General features: G+C 38.3%; 1 protein-coding gene and 1 long non-coding RNA gene across 3 annotated transcripts in view; one reads left to right on the forward strand and one right to left on the reverse strand.

Moving 5' to 3' along the window:
- The window catches only part of BDNF (brain derived neurotrophic factor), an 85,820-nt gene extending 81,557 nt beyond the window's left edge, over positions 1-4,263 (reverse strand). The window contains exon 1 of one of the 2 annotated variants that reach the window (XM_075837721.1): positions 3,748-4,263. In XM_075837721.1, coding sequence (XP_075693836.1) covers positions 3,748-3,750 — 3 coding nt within the window. In that variant the 5' untranslated portion in view covers positions 3,751-4,263. Of the gene's footprint in view, positions 1-2,327; positions 2,423-3,747 lie in introns of those variants that run through there. The other variant, XM_075837723.1, reaches the window with a different exon arrangement.
- The window catches only part of LOC142660821 (uncharacterized), a 102,422-nt gene continuing 86,486 nt past the window's right edge, over positions 3,757-19,692 (forward strand). The window contains exon 1 of the long non-coding RNA XR_012850570.1: positions 3,757-4,268. This is a non-coding gene — a long non-coding RNA (uncharacterized LOC142660821). The remainder of the gene's footprint in view (positions 4,269-19,692) is intronic.

Below are 19,692 nucleotides of genomic sequence, written 5' to 3' on the forward strand. Positions count from 1 at the left end.
ACCAGGACAGGCAAATAATTGAGCCCCATAAATGTTAAACATTTTATTATTTGTTTATTTACAAGCTTAAAATAACTGTAAAATATCCAAAAATTTGAACCAAACACATATATTTATCCACGTCGCATATAATGCTTCTGTTTATTGGACCTGAAGCTTTTCTTGCCCATATTTGATGTACATATCCCTATAAGGTAGATGAGGAGGTTGTAGCTTCATAGGAATAGTCTGAAGGCCAGCTAAACATCTACACACCCAGTAACCAATCCGAAACTTCCTTTGTAGTAAAAAGTCACTGCAGAGAAGTCTACAGTGCATCATTCATGGAATTCCGGAGTGGGAGGGCGCAGTGTCGTAGCAACACCTGACACTCCCTTTAAGGCATTGGATGTTGCTACAGACGTCATCCATTCTCTAGCAATCGGAGACCCCCATACAGCTCAGAAGGAAATCTACAATATCTATAGGCAATAGGGAAGATTGCCAGCTCTTCTGGGTATAGAATGATTTAGCCATTTCGTGTGCAAAAATAAGGGAGCATTGCAGCAAATATACATGCAAATGTTAAATTATTGTGATTTGATTTTGGTTTTACAATGTCATATAGTTCAATGATGAGCTGACTAAATTATTCCATTAACCTCAGGGATATGAGAGGTATTATTATATTGGAAAGCTGTAATATGTAATGTAGACCATAAGGGTTAATTAAAGGGAATGCTTTCAAAGTGATTAAGGTAATAAAGGCGGATTCCATGGTATAATCAATGTTCATAAATATGCATAAGTAGGCAAATGCTTTCCATAATATGATCACTGTCTTTGTATTCTATAGTCAGTGGCATGTATTTAGCTGCCTGGATTATAACGGAAGAGCTAATATAGTCAATGGGGGTTAATAAGCAGTAAAGATACAGGCTATAATGTTCATGATTGAGAACAGTTAAGGAAGAATGAGAAATTACACTTCAGTGTTGTAGTAAATTACACATTTCAGGCACCACAATCACCCCCCTCTGCTCCAAATGGCTATCTACTGCAAGTGTGTGTGTAATTTTCTCACTTCAGCTGTCAGACAAATTGGCAGGTTCGTGATAATTCTATTACTCTGAGAAATTCAACGCAATGCAGCTCAGTGTGGCCTATGTGAAGGCAAGCAGGCAGTCAGGGGTTAACATGCCCTTTATTATTGGGAACCCTTAGCAACCGTAATAAGTGTAAACCAAAAAGGGGAGGGCGATGGGGATTTGAAATCACCGTTCAGCTATTAATATTATTTTCTTGCTATGAAGTGATGATATTTATGCAGCGGAGAGGAGGAGGATTGTGGAGAGAAAAGGAGACATTGTGCCTTTAATTGGTGTGAATTAATCAGCCTCTAGTTGTAATGTTCAGCCCTACAGAATCGTATTTAAAGATGCACCATCTGGGTAGGTGGGTGGGTGGGTGGCTTGGGCTGGAGTTCCTTTGCTACAAGCTTGGAAATTTTGTGAGATTGATCAGAAAACCCCCCTCCAGGAACTGGAGAAAACAGGTCGATTTGGGAACAATTTGTGCTACATCCATTCTCCAGGTTAAGATATAATCCCCCCCCCCCACCCACAAACCCTCCCATTATTGTCTTTCCCTCTGCACCACTCACATACTTTCTTGCCTTATCTCTACCCTGGGTTATATGAGGTGTTGATCCCTTAATTTATCTCTGCCAGGTCTTTTTCTATCTCTCCCCATATCATGTTTTTCTTTTCTCCGGCCATTGAGATGTGTAGGAAGATTAATGATGGAACAGAAATAGATTACTGATGGCAAGCGATACCGTGAGACAATTGAGGTCTTGTTTTATTACATGACATAGGGCTAGAAACAGAGATAGGAACTCAGAGCCATTGAATAAACATACTGCGTCTATATAATAGCTAGAGACACCCCCAAATCAGGCTGTGGAGCCCTGGAATAGTAAAAAGGAGGAAGGAGGGGGTCTATTGTGTCTCTAGAATTTATAATAATGCAAATATAAAGCTGGATTCTTGCAAGGAGGCTCTTTGTATTGTCTTAACTGAGAGAATGATCTAATCTAGGAGATCTGTGCTGCCATTTACACCATAGAGGATATAGGAACACAACATTTATAGACGCATATATAACAGAGTATTTGTATCGCTGTGCCTATGTCATGCTTACTTAATATATTACATCTTAATTTGTCTATGAGGTAGTGGTGATTCCCCAAAGAGCTGCAAGCTGTTTTTTTTTGTGTTTTTTTTAAGCTCCAAACAGAGTCTCTCCCCATTCACCCTTTATCCACCCCCCTCTCCCATCTAAATTACCTTACACTTCGAGCTGGAACATAAATCCAGGATTCATTTAACCTCTGAATTACCAGCAGCCTGTCTTTCAGGAGCATTGAGGGTTAAGGTATATCCTCTCCTATGAATGGTAACCCTTGCAGTGCTGAGGATGCAGATTTCAGGGACATCCAGCCTGTAGAAGACAAGGAGGAGGGCTGGAATAGATGCTGAGGAGCACCCTCTTAAATATCTTGGGACCTAGAGGCTTACCTGTGATTTGCTTAAATAAAAACTGCTGACTTCCAATTGTTATTTTTAGCACCGCAGCTATATTTTATTATTAGCAACAATGCAACGTACAGACATTTAAAAGGAAGCCTAAACCTCCTATATTAAGACTTGTTGTTTTCTTGCAAGACTCCTGTTAAGTTACACAGCCACCCAGCGTTTAATGGTTTACTAAAACAATTTAATCTGCTCACATCATTACGCAACAAACAATGTACCAGCTAATTCATGAATTCTAAGGTACATGCAATGAACAGGGGAAAAATAAATCCAAGACCTCTAAAAAGCAAAGCTATCTAATGCACCATCTACCCTCTGCTTACCTGCTTGAAAGCTAATACAAGAATCACAATAGATCCACATTGCCATAGCACAGCTTTCCCTAAACATGCTCCAAAGGGAGAGAAAACTTAGGTTCATCCTTTAGTGGAATAATCTCTTCAGCCAGCTTGGATTAAGCAAATCAAAAGAGATGCCATGTGAGTGAGAAAGAGAGATCAGCAGAGAATCAGACAGCATCATCTTCAACTGGAGTCTCCCTCCCTATTCAGCACTATTCAGCCAGTGCTGCTGTCCATGGTGCTGAAATCCTATCACCTCTTGGAACGACTATAATTATTTGGCTGTAATGAAGCAGCTCTTAATAATGCTCCACACTGGTCCATACCCACACTCTGTCACGTGAATAGTACCTTGCCAAACCCGTCCTGTTCATGGGTGATCACATGTTGTGTGGACCCCTATGCTTGGCAAATCAATTACCCTTTTTTTTTCCCATAGTCAACTATGGACTTAGGCACCAGTCACCTCTTACAGCTCCATTGCTTTCCTAGAAATCCTAACACAGAGCTGTAATTTTCTTCTCATCCCATGCAAAAGCTCCTTCAGTGTGATCTTTATCAGCTGCACTAGGAGGAAATAACAGGTATCTAACAGAGTGCAATGCATTCTGCTATCTCTAAGTTTGCAATAAGCAGGCTGCAAACAGGCACTTAAATCATAACATTTCTATTAAAGTTCTATAAGATCTTTACCAGTTATGATGGGTTTCTAAATGCATATAAGTCTTTAGGATGGCACAGATAAAAAAAAGGCAAACATGATCATATCTTATTGAAAACAGCACATAATAGACTTAGAATAGGATAAAATGATGGATATTGCTACTTACCATTGTTAGAGTTGGCTGTCCTGGAGATACAAGTGTCTTAAAATCCAGTCTCTCCAACAGATGCTGGAAGGTAATGTCTCTTGTTTGAAGTCATCATGTGAGGACTTCTGCTTTGCTCAGTGGATCGCCCACCACTTGGTGTGACTTATGAATCTAATATCCGCAAGCTTAAACTCTCAACCACCTTGGTGACTACAGAAGACAGGAGGCAACTAGCAGAGATTTTTATGAACATATAGCTTTATGCAGTACCCTATGAGACAGACCCCTTTCCCCTATATCATAGGTGATCTCAATCAATAAGAGAAGTTATCAGTGAATACTAAATGACTCTGCTAGAAAACTAAACCCTCAGTCCAGACACCAGTCTAGTATAATATATAGCTCATCACCAGAGGTTACAACTTATCCAGGATGTTCTTCTATTAAACTTCAGCCAAACATCATTTTTTTGGTTGACTACTCCCATCTGGGTGATTTGCAAGCTCATCTGAGCCCTGGGATTATATACAAGCTTGCAGGTAAGATTACATTTGTATTTGTCATGAGTGATATTCAATAGAGGGAGTAAGACAGGGACCTGTTGCTCGTCGACTTCTGAGAACTGATGCTAAGAATAGGACAGTTTGGAAAGTTTGCATCATTCAGAACTATGAAAATGAGGAAAAAACTGATAAACAGTAAAATGACTCTTCCATGCACATTAGCGATCTGAATCCATTTCCTTCTGATATTGACATTATTAAAAGTGCATTCCCTCACACGAGATTCTTTATATAATCTGCAGTGATGGCAATACACTTGCAGTGAGTATAAAGTTTATGGGTATACAAGGGTATGAACATATGAACATAAGGGGTAGAGTTATATTTTTATGGGGTCCAAATAACTACAAATGACCATTAATCTTTGGTTACTTGTTGCTTCATCACCTAGTGGACTAGAGGTCTCAGAATGTCCCTTCACAGGACTGGCACCTAAGGGACTATAGATTCTCCTATGTTCTTATACAGGGCAGGTACCTTTGGAGACTACTGACTTATCATTCTCCTTCACTGGAGTTTAACCTAGAGAACCACCAATCCCATTATGTCCTTCTACAGAACTGAGACTTAGGTGACTACTAACCCTATCATGCTCTTCTACAGGACTTGAACATAGAGAACTACAGATCCCAACAGGTTCTCCTAGAGGGCTATGATCTGAGAAACTACAGATCCTATCATGCTCTTCTACAGCACGATCGTGGTGAACTACAAATACCAACATGTCCTTCTACAAGTTTTTAGCCTTGGAAGCTACAAATACCAGCATGTCCTAATACAGGACTGAGACCTTTAATTCCACTGTTACATTTTGTAAATAGCTATTTACCTTTAGTGCAGTTACCTGAGGGGTTAAGTAGCTGTTCATTCATCATCTCGATATAGGATACTTGTAGTAAACTTTGATGATATTACTGGCTGAATGAATTGATTTGATGGCCACTAAAGATGTCATTGAGGGACTTACCAGTCCCTCATGTTGTTTGATGTCTTATTCACAGACTGTGACTGGAATTTATACAGTTCTAGCCCCAATATTCAGCACATGGATTAATATGCAGAGCCAGACAGTTACAATGCAGTAGGCTACAATGTAATTGCACTGATATCAGGAAATAGGCTGAAAAAGCAACAAGTGATTTTCATACATTGCCTGTGGGTGCTCAGTGATGGAATGAAGATGCAGTGGTGAACTGAGTTGTTGACTAGATCGCTTTAGTTTCCAAGTAACTAGATTATTTTCCAAGATGCAAATATTAATTGTAATGTATTCCTGTGAGATCTATGTAATGCTTAGTGATAAAACATTGTTTGCAAAAGTAACTATAGTAAATGGTAGCATAGGATGGAATGAAGATAATATAAACTACTGTGTCATAGCAATGCAAGTGATATATATCTGTACTTTATAACATAATATAGCTACTTTGTTTCAGTAATAACTACTATGTTGTGTTGCTTTTGATGCGCTGCGGAAGAATAGATTGGAAGCCATGTCCACTGTCTGGTCCACTGGAGACATACTCTGCAGAGGCAAAGAACTCTAATTTCCATCTATCTATCTATCTATCTATCTATCTATCTATCTATCTATCTATCTATCTATCTATCTATCTATCTATCTATCTATCTATCTATCTATCTATCTCTCTCTCTCTCTCTCTCTCTATCTATCTATCTATCTATCTATCTATCTATCTATCTATCTCATATCTATCTATCTATCTATCTATCTATCTATCTATCTATCTATCTATCTATCTATCTATCTATCATAATATTTTAAGATATTTTTTCTTTCATGTTAGATTTTTAGGTCCTATTGGATCAGGGGACTGACAACAGAAAACTGCTGGTATCCAGTTAAATACTGTCAGACAGTAATGTAGTGCTTGGTGATGGATACACCCATTGATGGGAGCATTGAGTAGCTGCCAATAATATCAGCAAGGTTTAGTAGTAGGACCCTTGGAAACAAAAGGGGAAACTTTGTGTCTATTTGTAGAAGGCTGGTGGGTCATCACCCAGCAGGTGTTATCCATGTATTAGACTAAGATAAACCAGAAATGGCTCAATATTAATGGAACACTCCAGTCAAAACTGATACACTGTGTTATTCCTAATGCAGGAATTTAGAGGGTGGTGAATGACACAGGGGTTCAAAGGGCATCAAAAAGAAAGTCCCTGTGTGATGCTCCGCCCCTGAGGCCCCGCACTTTGCAGAACACAGTGTATCAATTTTACCTGGAGTGTTGCTTTAAATGACTTCACACAAGAGGACAATGTGAGAACTTGTATTTATTTTTGTGGGTAAATGCCCTTTAACAAATCATGTCCATTATGCAATACTCAATTTATTTTTCCTCTTGGTCATGCACTATATAAATGATTGGATGTATTAAAAAGAGAGAGACCATGGCACAATTATTTGATTGACTTCAACATTACCTTTTTTTATTCTAAGCCATTGATCTGAATATGTAGGTAGATGATTGTAGTCAACTGAGGCAGTAACACTTCACTATTCTTCTACACCGAGTTTTTATAATAGTGAGCAAAGTTCATCAAAATATATTCTTTCCATACATGGAAGAAGTGCAAAGCACCAAAAATGACTCATCGGTTTACTTCAGATTTAGTGCAGACTGACGTGTTTTGTTGCAGAAGTTGTGTCTGTACAAAACACGTTAGATATAAGCACATAGATGGAGATAGTCCTATTATTTTAGGTTTATTATAGCTTTAGTAGATTTATTAAATCAACTTATTATTTCTTACCTAGTTCACTGCGCCTACATTTTTTGGGTAAACTCAACTACCTTGTATAAACATTATAACATTGCATTGCATTTGGGTGGTTAGGCATCATAGGAAATAACTTGTCAGGTCAACTTGCCAGGTCAGATCGTGGAATTGCAAAATATTGATTCATAAGATGAATGGAAAGCCCATTTTGGAAAGTGGAGGCTATCTGCCCTTGTTCTTTCTGATCAGAGGATTGGCTGATAAACATAATGTATGACTTAAGACAGATATACATGGGAAGGTGTATTGACTTAAGCAGCAGTCTGAGATACACTATATGGACAAAGTATTTGGGCACCTACACATTAATCCTACGGAAGCTTTGACATCTCATTCTAAATCCATAGGCATTAATAAGGAGTTTGTCGCCCCTTTGCAGATAAACCATATTCCACTCTTCTGGGAAGACTTTCTACAAGATTTTGGAATGTATCTGTGAGAATTTTTGCGCATTTTACAGAAGATCATTTGTGAGGTCAGACACTGATGTTGGAGGAGAGGACCTGGCTCGCAATCTCCGTTCTAGTTCATCACAAAGGTGTTAGATGGGGTTGAGGTCAGGGTTCTGTGCGGCCAGTCAAGTTTTTCCACACCAAACTCACCCCACTATGTCTTTATGGACCTTGCTTTGTGCACTTGGGCACCGTCATGCTGAAACAGAAAAGGGGCGAACCCCAAATTGTTCCCACAAAGCTGGAAGCTACAATTGTCCAAAATGTCTTGGTAGAGCGTGGGGCTTAGTGAGAGGACGCGGGGTCAACTGCAGCCTGACAAATTTACTATAATTTACACCAGAAATTGGAGTAAGTAGTAGAGTAAATTCACGCTAGCTCACAGCTGTCGTAGATTTTACTTGCTGGCGCATGGATAGCCGGAGATTAGCCGAATTTATTGAGGTCCTTAATAAATAAGGTAAATCTTACTCCAACATGTTTCAGCTTAAGACTCGATAATGACACGCAAGTCTAAATAAATTCCCCCATACCGTCAAACTAATATCAGGTCTGTTGTAGATGAAGTCAACAAGTTTCATCGTCTTTGTCACCCATCATTCATCTTAGACGAATGACAGTACAGTGGGAAGCAGCTGTGGGGAATGTGATTCCCCCTCATCTGCTGTTTCCTACTACCTGGTAAACTCCCATTTATAAAGTAATCAATTCAGATAATAAAAAATGTATATGATATATATTTTTGGGGGATTTGCTGATAATGCAATACCATAATATACAAGTGAGGACGCTATGTGTAGTATTGCAGCTCAGACCGATTCACATGACTACCTTCACTTAAAAAAATCGAAAAGAATCACAACCCATAAATCACAATTTGTTGGAGTTGCGGCTTTTGTGGTGAGGTTTTGCTAGATGACCAACGTGAACACAAACTGTGAACAGATTTATCAAAATGAGTGCAAGGTAAATGTAAAGCAGTATCCCTCAGCAACCAATTAAAAGAATTGAATGGGTTGCCCATTAGTACACCCCCTGTCCATTTATCCTATCAGGGCATATGGACATCATAAGATTTGTCCCCTGCTCGGCATCATCCTCTATTAGCCAGAGTGGTGAACCACTGCAAAGAGCAGCTCCAGTTCTGGAGGACTCAGTGCGACCATGCAATACATGGTTGCCTATTCATTTGAATGCACGCCCTATAATACCAAATGTTTCCTAAAGTGGGTACTGAAGGAAAACATGGCCATAAGCAGCTTTCCCCGGCGATGACGACGGATCACTGATGGGTTTTAGCTACAGGACCCGCGACAATCAGCTGATCATCAGCGGGTCCTCATTTGTTAAAGGGGTTGTCCACAGGGTACAACCCCTTTAAAGTTAGTAAAGAGTATTTTCAATGGTACAAATTTAGTTCTCTTTATTTGCTATCTGATAAAGACAAGTCAACCCCCTCAATATGATATGAAACACTTACTTGAGTGCTTGATGTACTACATTTGGTTTAATTAATCTAGAAAGTTAAAAAATAAGGAAGAATTTTAGAATATCAGGATCCAGTCTGAAAATATAAACCGTTATGTTATCTAAAAAAGGAAATGACAGTCTGAATAAAATACATTTTTGCAGGACAATGACATAACCTTGCAAGAGTACTATTAGATCACTTCAATCAATGAACAGCACCCTTCAAACATCCTGTTAAGAAACATTATGAATAGGTTGCAATGGTTCAAGAGCTTGCTACAATATCATTTGAAATTAGAGGTTCAGATTCATTGGTTCTCAGATTATTACATGCTCCAGAGATCTCTGTATGTGTGCACATGAATGTGAAGGGAAGCACAAAATTAACATGATAGACATTGCACTGACCTCCAGCTATTGAAATGCCATTTTATTTTTGTCCTACAGTGAGATGATCATAATAAATGTCAGAAAAACACGTAGGAAAAAAAATAAATACATACACATCTCATATTTAGATTTGTAACTCTTAGTAGGGGTATGCATAAAATGAAAGGCCCCCACACCGAAAGGGCATCATGACCCTTAGGCTTCATGCTCATGGCATAAACACACAGAGTGCCCATTGTTTAGTACCACAAAGCCATAAGCACTCCATGTCGTGCCATATAGTGCCTGGATAGAGCTCCATATTACAGAGGTATTCTCCCCTAGAAGAATGTAATATGTCATATGATGGAGAATGCCAGAATTTTTATCCTCTCTGATTCAGTATGCTTCTGTATGAAATCAGTGGTATATGGAGGTATAGTATTGGCCCATAGACTTTTACGTGTGCCGTATTACAAGCTCTGTACAACTAAGAACTTGTACAAAGACATAATACAACCATGTACATGATCCCTTACATGAACACTAACTTTTCAAACAACTTATGCTAATCTAATAGTATACCTGATATAAAACCACTTAAACCTCTTCAATATTGAGTTGTTTTATACATGCAAATTCTGCCACTAAGTGTCTCCCTTCCTGTATTCTGCTGTCCACCCTCTGTTGTCAAGCATTGGTCAACCCTGGTTACAGAGCAGAATTGACGGCAGTAGAAGGTGGGGAGTGTCTCTTCACTGCCTGCCTATACCAGTCTATGGAGAAGGAAGGGGGAGCAGGAGGCAGAAGCAGAGAGAGAGTGTGACTCAGAAATACACGCTACATGTAAGTCTATAGAGGGGGAAGGGGAGCAGGGGGAGGAAATTGGAGCAGAGAGAAACACACAGACGTTATGGTAAGCTTTCTATGTAACCACAGTGCTGGATTCTCAGCTATACTGCTCATTACTACTGTATAATGTCCTCCATGCAGGATTCTCCTCTTCTATGTGTGCTGTGTATATAAAACAGGATAGCAGTTAAGCTCCACCCACTAGCTCAAAGACAACTGAGAATCAGAGATAGATCCTGCAGAGTAGAAAACTGCTAAATAATGGCACATGAAGTCATAAAATGGTGAGAAATAGTGTTATTCCTCATGTTCACACATATGACAGCTTATTTTGAAAAGTCACCTGAAAAGTTATGTATGCTTTTGGTTAATTCCCCCTCCCTTGTGTGGTAACAACGGGGGATCTGTAAATACGAGAACTATGTTTTGACTCATAACGCACATGTCGGTCCCCTTTCTCAATATAGAAGCAAAACTGGCTTCCACTCTGGTATATATATGTCCTTATGGATGTATAATGTATATGTGGGAAATCTTGCAAGTGCTAGCAGATGAATTACTATGACTTGAAGTGGTTTAAGCATAAAAGTTTTTTATGACAATGTCATAAAACATTGGTTATGAGGGTCTTACATCTAAGACGTTACTGATTCTGAGAACACACAGTGTTAGTTCTAGACATTAATGGAGAACTAAACACACCTTCATAATCTTTCTATACAGAAACTAATGGAAGTTATGAGAAGTGGATACGTTCCATAACTTCCACTTTATTTAAGTGAGAAAAGAACCTGTCTGCACAACCTGCTCCCTATGGCTTGAGTAAAAAATATCCCATTCTTGTGATCATGAGGTCCGAGTGGTCCTAATCCACTAATAAGTGTTTTGTAGAAAGTGTGAAAACACTTTTATGAAAAACTTCAAAACCTCAGCGTTTATGGATACATAGCAGGGATTCTCCTGCTTGTAGCCCCCTATATTGGTCTCAGCAAAGACCTGCGGGAAGAGTAGTTCCCACTCGGAAGCATGGCCAGGTATTACATTGTGCCATACATTTGAGTTGGCACAATGTAATACTACATTAATATGCAGTGGTTTCTGTTTCTGCAATGCTTTGCCCATGGGGGGATGTAGTCCAAAGCTGAGCCAAAGGGGACCAGCCTGGCAGCAAGGGTGCTGTTGAGCTCCTCTCCCTATAGATGTAGTGTAGTGGCAACATTGGTTGCTGTTCAGTTCTACACCTAATATTACAGTAGGGCCGGGGGCTGAAAGCCTCACTGCCCATGCTGTGAGATGATAACGATTTGTATGCAATACAGGATTCTTTATTTGAGTGATGAGTGTCGTAACCATTTTTTTCGCTCTCGAAATATTGTACTAGGGACTCCACTTGGAAGAGGCTGCTGTTAAGTTGTAAGTCAGCGAAATGTGTGCTCAGATCCATGTCCATTTTTTTGAAAAATGTATAACTCACTTTTTGTAATGTAATACCCCTGAAGTAGCTGCTGATAACAGCTGATCACAATGGGCATCTGTATTCTGAAAGGTTCCAATACCATATGGAGGTGCTAAACAAAGCACAAAGAGTGCTTACGGCTCTGTAGTATGTAACTGTAGGGACTTCTTAATATGTAACTGTAGGGACTTCTCAGTAGGTAACTGTAGACATGTCTTAGTGTTTGGATTTGTTTCGGGTGAATGATCTAGGATACAAACTAGAGGGAGGGGTAATTTTTTTATGTGACTATCCCACCACAATAGCTATACATTTCCAAACCAATTTTCATCAAAACAACCTATGATACGGAGAGTAATTATTTATTTATTTTTTAGGTGTACAGATTCGTTATATAAACTGCATGTGAATCAATTTAACATATTTTTTTTTTATTATTATTATTATTATTATTATTATTATTATTATTATTATTATTATTATTAATAATAATAATAATAATAATATTTTAAACTGCTTCACATGCAGTTTATAGAATGCGCATCTCATGTGGTTGAAATATGATGATTATTATTATTATTTATAACAACAACAATAATAATAATAATAATAATAATAATAATAATAATAATAATAATAATAATAATAATAATATTTCACCCACATGAAATGCTAATTTTTCCCTTGCTCTTATCTAAATGTGCCTTTGCAAAAGCCTTTCATTTTACCAACCATGGCAACTTATTACTATCTCAATTCTCAACAGTGATTTAAGTCTAGTTCTAATGATTTATCCAATAATCTCATGGATTTCGACATCATTATAACAGGATGTTAAGATGAGTTCCCAGTAGTTACTCATGACTTCCACCAGCAATAACATAGCTATTTATAAAGGTTTTCATAATTCAATTACAGGAGAACAGTTACATAGGTTTTTTTTTCTTATCTGCATTGTGAAGTAACAGAATTAATTTCATATGGAGTTGGGTCATTGCTGCAGATATCCGTATGTGTGTTCTTGAGTCTACCAGATATTTATGGGCTCAAAATACAAATATAATATTTTGGTGTTCAATTGATGGATCTATGGATATAGAAAAAGAATATCTGACCAATAGGATTGTTGGGTCATACCAACTTTTTAACTACTAAGGAAAGACTTTTTGAAAGGTTAGGTTCATGCTTGGAAAGTGAATCAATGCTTGTTTATTAGAAAACTGCATATAAAACAATTCCTTAAAATACACTATATGGACAAAAGTATTGAATTCAGGTGTTTCATTCAGTCCCATTGCCACAGGTGTATAAAACCAAGCACCTAGCCAAGCAGTCTGTCCATACAAACATTTGTGAAAGAATGGGTCGTTCTAAGCGTATGTGCACACGGGAACTATCTTTTACACCTGAAAAGACAGACTGTTTTCAGGAGAAAACAGCTGTGTCGTTTTAGACGTAAAAGCTCCTCCTCGCATTATGTGAGGCGTCTTTGACGCTCGTAAATCTTGAGCTGCTCTTCATTGACCTCAATGAAGAACGGCTCAAATTACGTTGCAAAGAAGTGTCTTGCACTTCTTTGCCGAGGCAGTCATTTTACGCGTCGTCGTTTGACATCTGTCAAACGACGACGCGTAAATGACAGGTCGTCTGCACAGTACATCGGCAAACCCATTCAAACGAATGGGCAGATGTTTGCCGACGTATTGTAGCCCTATTTTCAGACGTAAAACGAGGCATAATACGCCTCGTTTACGTCTGAAAATAGGTCGTGTGAACCCAGCCTAAAGAGATCACTGAATTCCAGCGTGGTACTGTAATAGGACGTCACTGTGGCAACAAGTCAGTTCATGAAATGACTTCCTTCCTAGATATTCCACAATCAACTCTGGCTGGTATTATTGCAAAGTGGAAGCGTTTAGAAACCACGGCAACTCAGCCACAAAGTGACAGACCACGTAAAGTTACACAGCGGGGTTGTCGAGTACTGAGGTGCAATGTTGCATAGAATTCGCCAACGCTCTGCTAACTAACTGCAGAGCTCCGAACCTCCTCTGGCAATAACATTCGCACAAAAACTGTTCCAGCATGACTTCTGGATAAATGGGCAAAAAATTCCCACAGACACATTCCAAAATCTTGTAGAAAGCCTTCCCAGAAGAGTGGAAGCTGTTTTAGCTGCAAAGGGGGAACCAACTCCTTATTAATCACTATGGATTTAGAATGGGATGTCGTAAAAGCTCCTGTAGGTGTAATGTGTAGGTGTCCCAATACTTTTGTCCATATAGTGTACCTTTATTATCAATAACTATAAACCATCATGAGACAGATGCCAATTATATTATCTTGTATTCTGTCTCTGGCACAATAGATGCAGATTGTCCTTGTATGCTGACAGACTGTATAGAGCAGTTCCAACATAAGAAGTGCATTAGGAACTGCTGTATATACAATTCCCCAATATATAACTATATGTACTCTTATTGCTATTTTATAAGACTATATTTAATCTTTATGGATACTTTAATCTTTTTATATGCTCTAGATCTATTGCAGAAGTCCGCTATCTTACGAGCGGGCTGAGTCACACTGAATGTTAGGGAGAAAATCTATGGGGAGGTATTATTTAGACTGGCGTTTCATACACCATTCTTAATCCAGGCTTGCGCCAAATATATTTTATCTTAATACATTTGGTGCATGAAATTTACACCTACTATGAGCAGGCGTAGATTTTCACTATAATTTAAACCAGCTTCTGGCTTAAATTTACATAAATTTGCCGTTGCAATTGTAGCCCCGCCTCCTCCTGGCTACCTAACTAAAAAGTCACACATTTTAGCGCAAATATGGCGTGTGCCAAAGTTTGCGTCTGTTTGATGGCAAAAATTGGCGTAAAGCTGTCTGTAGTAATATGGCTTTTACTAATAGAGAATATGGACAAGGGGGTTCTGAGTGGCAACACCTTTACCTGTCAGGGTTATGTTTCCATAATAAAATTACAGCCCTGGTGCTACTAGTTCACAATAATATCTGTGGCTGCCAATATTTGAGGTGCCTCATGCAGGGGATCAGAAGCCATAGGTTTGAGTCTACTGCTTTAGGAGAAGTCTAGTTGGCTGAAGACCAGTGGAGACATAGTCATTACAAGACTTAGTTATAATTTGTCTTTCAGTTGGCTCATTGTAAGGGTTCATTCAGACAAGTGTGATTCTCGTCCATGTGCTGTGCGTTAAAACAACGCACAGCACAGAACCCATTGATTTTAATGGGGCTATTGACACATGCGTGAGTTGTCATGCAGCGAGTGTCCATTGTGTGAAACTCACCGCATGTCCTATATTGATGCGTTTTCACGCACCTATGCGCCCATTGAAGTCAATGTGTGCGTGAAAACCACGGACAGCACAAGGACACACATCCGTGTTCTGTCTGTGTTTCACGCAACAATTATATTGAAAAAAGTGCCTGCAAGTGCGTGAAAAACACATGCAAAGCACACTGATGCAAAAATGCAATGCACACGGACAGATTTCTGCGCATTTTTTTTGCATGTACTGTATATCTGTCACGCTCGAGTGAATGTAGCTTAAAGCTAGATGAGGTCCAAATCTAGATCAGTAGGTAATCTTATCATGTTTTTGGTTTCCCACATAAAATGGAGCAGTATACAGATGTAGCAATCTTTATATTGACTCTTAATGCATTAAATACAAGTGGCAACAAACTTGACTTTTTCAATGACTTTTTGAATGGCTTTTGTTGTGTGATATCACGCTGCAGCAAGTTATCAGAGTCAAGTTAAACTTTGCTACATCTGTATGTTTTTAAGATTATTATGAGATGAGCAACCTTCTGGCCATAATATACACTTCCCACCAATGCTCATTGACCTGTAAAGAGTAGGCAGGTGGCATAATGTTCCTTGATATCATCTCAGTGCAGAATTCAAGGTCCATCATCATTTGCTAAAGCTCCTATCTACCTTCTTTCTTTATTTCTCACCATAGTCTATTCAACCGGTTTAGGTTTCTTACAGTCTATACATAATAGGATGCATACTATACCACTGTATATCATTTTGAAAGCTGAAATAAAAAGAACCTTAATAATTCAATAAAACGCCCAATTAATACAACATACAAATAATAGTATAGATAATAATAACATAGACTGTGATAATATATTATATTTTTGAAGGATGCATTGCTGGCAAGGAGCCAGTCAGTAACCGGTCGTAACAACAGCTTCTGCACCGACAGTCAAGTGAAGAATATAATTATTATCTTACATTTTAGAACTTCATCAAAGTTTACCAATCACCACTGTGTTTCAAGCATGGGCTCGATGACTCAGTATCACCTAGAGCTGTGTAGCTCGCATGAATCTTTTAAGTGAGAATAGATGTCATTGAGACTCCGAGTAGAGTTTTTTCATGTTATGAACCCTGACAGAGAATAGTTCTTTTTTTCATTTTGCTTTCATAAAACATTCTTTCCACTTTTCATTGCTTTGCAGGCTTTTATTTGCTGTTCTAGGAAAGTGTAACGGTTTTAGAAATTCAATCACTGCCTCCTGTACATGTGGACATGTTTTATATTTATACCAAGGAGTAAATAAGCAGTGATTGTCTAGGTTAGAATATAAGCTTCTTTAAGAGGTTGGGAAGGTCAAATGAAGGAGAGGTGTACATGTTTGTAAGGACTTGTGAGCAATCACTATGACTTTAGATCAGATAGATGCACCAGTGATAATCATATGGCCAACGATCAAGTTTAAAACTTTTCCTGAAACTGATCTATTTGCTGCTTTCTTAATTCAGTAGGGTCCTAGGACTTATCTTCAATGACCAGTAGTGTCTTCTTCTCTAGGGAAAAAAACTTGGAAACCTGGCACATTGGATGCTTACTTGAACCATAACCTTTCTCCCATCAATATGAATAATGATGTGAACCAAATAGCTATTACACATATTGATATAATGGGGTGATAAGGCTCTTGCAATAAAAATTTTTGAACTTCACATATGGATCCTATATAACATTATACAGTATATTGCATAGACCAGAATATATCTTTTGTTTCTTACATTTTCAATTTGGAAAAATTAATATGGGCTTGAAAAATTATGCAAAATACTCTAGAGACAAGACTATGGATATATATATATAAAATTATATTGTATTTTACAGAGTGCAGAACATCCAGTCACAATGCAGAACAGCTACTTACAGTATTGCTACTTTCTAAATACAACATGCAATGCAGACTCTGTATTACACAGTCTCCATGTCTTGTCGTTTTGTTCTTGCAAGTATTTCTGGTTTTGTAACCACCCCTCAAAAATGGGTCTGCGCTGCATATGGGGGACATTGTCATAGCCACTGAAATCCTGCAGTACACTGTAAGAATTTTTACACAAATATTTTTGTAAAATTCAGTCAGCCATAAAGCCCTGTAGGCCAAGTGACCTTCTCTAGTCAAGGCCAACAGTTACTTGCCTTCTCTTGTATCCTACATTGATACAATTTACAAGACAAGTACATCTTAAAGAGGACCTGTCACTATATTATATAATTGAACTGGTTAACTGTCCTGAATAGCGCTGTCTCCCTTATTCCAGTGGTGTTTTTTTTTTACTGATCCCCAGTGCATCTGATGCTGACCAATCAGCATGAGGCAGTTTGAGGGTAGTTCACGCCCTGTTGGCTAACTACAGCAAATTAGTATATAGGGAGCCAACACAACAGTGGGCCATATCTCTGGAACGGGGGGAGCCAGAAAAAAAACCCCAAAGCTGGAATCAAGGAGACAGCACTATTTACATCAGTGAACCAGTTCAACTTATATGACCTAGTGACAGATCTTGTACTCATTTTAAAAAGCCACAGAAGTTACTCATGTTCAATGTTTAAATATTACTGTGAAAAAGACCAGGATGTCTTAAATGTATTATACAATTTTTGGATGAGATGTTTATTGTGTCTTCTTTGTTTGTATGTTAGTTGATTTGTGTAGGTTCTTAAATCATGTAGCACATTGGGTAATTATTCACCTTAGTAGGTCAAAACGCAATTGTTTGAAAAAAATCTTCATTTTCAAGATGGCCCTCATGCAACAGCACAGTGTCTCCCGAGCAAAAATGTCATGTTGGGCAGGATATTTCTGGATGTGCTGTCTAAGGCATTCTATTTACATTAGGTTGCTCTTCCGACTCTCCAGTAAACTTGCACACTTGACTGTTCTTTATTTCCCTATATTTTTGTGCCTTTGGTGGAAAGTCAGACTGATAAGGTTGTCGGCCAGTCCTGTTAAAAAACTGCCTCCTCGGATCATTTTAAACTAATGTGTGTATAACATCTTCTTCAGCTGTTCTGAAGAAACACAAAAAATGAAACTGAGTAGTCAGTCTGAATTACATGCGATGAGTTACACAAAACTGACCACTGTAAACCCGCAAAAAGTCCAGTATTGATATCAGCTTGAACTTCATGAAACTTGCATACAACACCCTGCTGTATAAAGAAGAAGCCATTTTCTCTACATGTGATCTTCCAGGATGTGAATTGACCCGAGTAGCAACTAAAATCTATTTGCTGTCAATGTTTAATCTTAGACTATTTTAGGTTTTCATCAGCATGGTGTCTCCTAAAAAGAAACGTCATGGCCAACAGCATTTCCTAGATGTAAATGGGCAAGGTTTAGGAACAGAATGTAGTGGTCCACCCGAAAAACTAAATACAGGAAAACTGGCTCTTCAATGTCAGCTGAAGTTCAGTACTGCTATCAGTCCCCAACTTTCTGAAACCATTAGAACTTGTGAACGGCAGTCTGAAGTAGTCTTCTCAAAGGTGGTCTTTATGAAAGAGTTAGCCCCTCCCTTATTTTATTATTTTCGTTTTCCTCAGGTGGTAACCATATATCAGTATGGTCCCTCCCAAAGCAGAACTTTAATAACAGATACAATTTTTCTAGATGTGCTGTCTAAGAAGTTTTAAAGAAGCACAAACAATTTCCAATTTTCCAATTTTTAAGAGAAGAAGCTTAGTGGTCAGCAAGGGGGGGGGGTTGATACAGCAGATGAGATACATCAAAGTTATATCTCTTTTCAAAGAAGTTTTCTATTGGTCTTGTAAGGCTCTGAACTCATTGGAACCAAGGAGACTCGCATACAACCTCTGCAGTCTGGAGAAGTCTTCATGGAACGGCTGCTGCCGAAAACCCATTCCTCCTAAGAGAAACCAAATTCAGTAGACTTACGCAAACTCCACAACACAAAATGGACATTCTACAACGTAACTAGTCATTTTATTTCAGTATGGGTATAGCTGCCGATACTTACTTGTCATCATCTTTTAGTGACAGCTCATCGTAGATATGAACCATGCTTTCATCCTCATTATCTTCATCACATAAAAATTAATGTCAGTAATGAAATATATAAAGAAGAACATTATCATAGCCCTGAAAAATACACCACACAGTAATATATATAGCAGTTTATTTCAGCCACTGGTCCTGTTGTCAAGGTCTGCTGACCCTGGCAACTGTTAGCACCTTGGAGATCTCGTAAACTTTTATAAAAAATGTTTCGTTTAGTATGATGAGATAAATGTAATTTTAAAATTACTTCTAATATTGAGCTCCACTTTAATGGGATTTTCACCAGTCACTTAGCCACCTTTTATCTGTCTGCTTTCTTTCAAGCTGGCATTTTCTGCCTAATGTCAGTACATTCATGTGTAAAGGAGAGAGACACCAGACATTCACAGATATTTGATGCAGAAAAGACACCAGTGAAGTTTAATATTTAGATGACAGGTACACATGAAGCATTGGCAAGTGTATTTGTATTTTGGTTTCTCAAGTTTTTTAAGAATTAAAATAGTTTAATCAAATATAAATATGTAATTGTGAAAACAAATAATATGAATGGAAAATGAATCCCAAATAGTAAACCCTAAAACTTACCTTCCAATCTATTTGTTTCCATAGACAG

Source organism: Rhinoderma darwinii, chromosome 9, assembly GCF_050947455.1.
Source record: "Rhinoderma darwinii isolate aRhiDar2 chromosome 9, aRhiDar2.hap1, whole genome shotgun sequence".
NCBI classification, from domain to species: domain Eukaryota; kingdom Metazoa; phylum Chordata; class Amphibia; order Anura; family Rhinodermatidae; genus Rhinoderma; species Rhinoderma darwinii.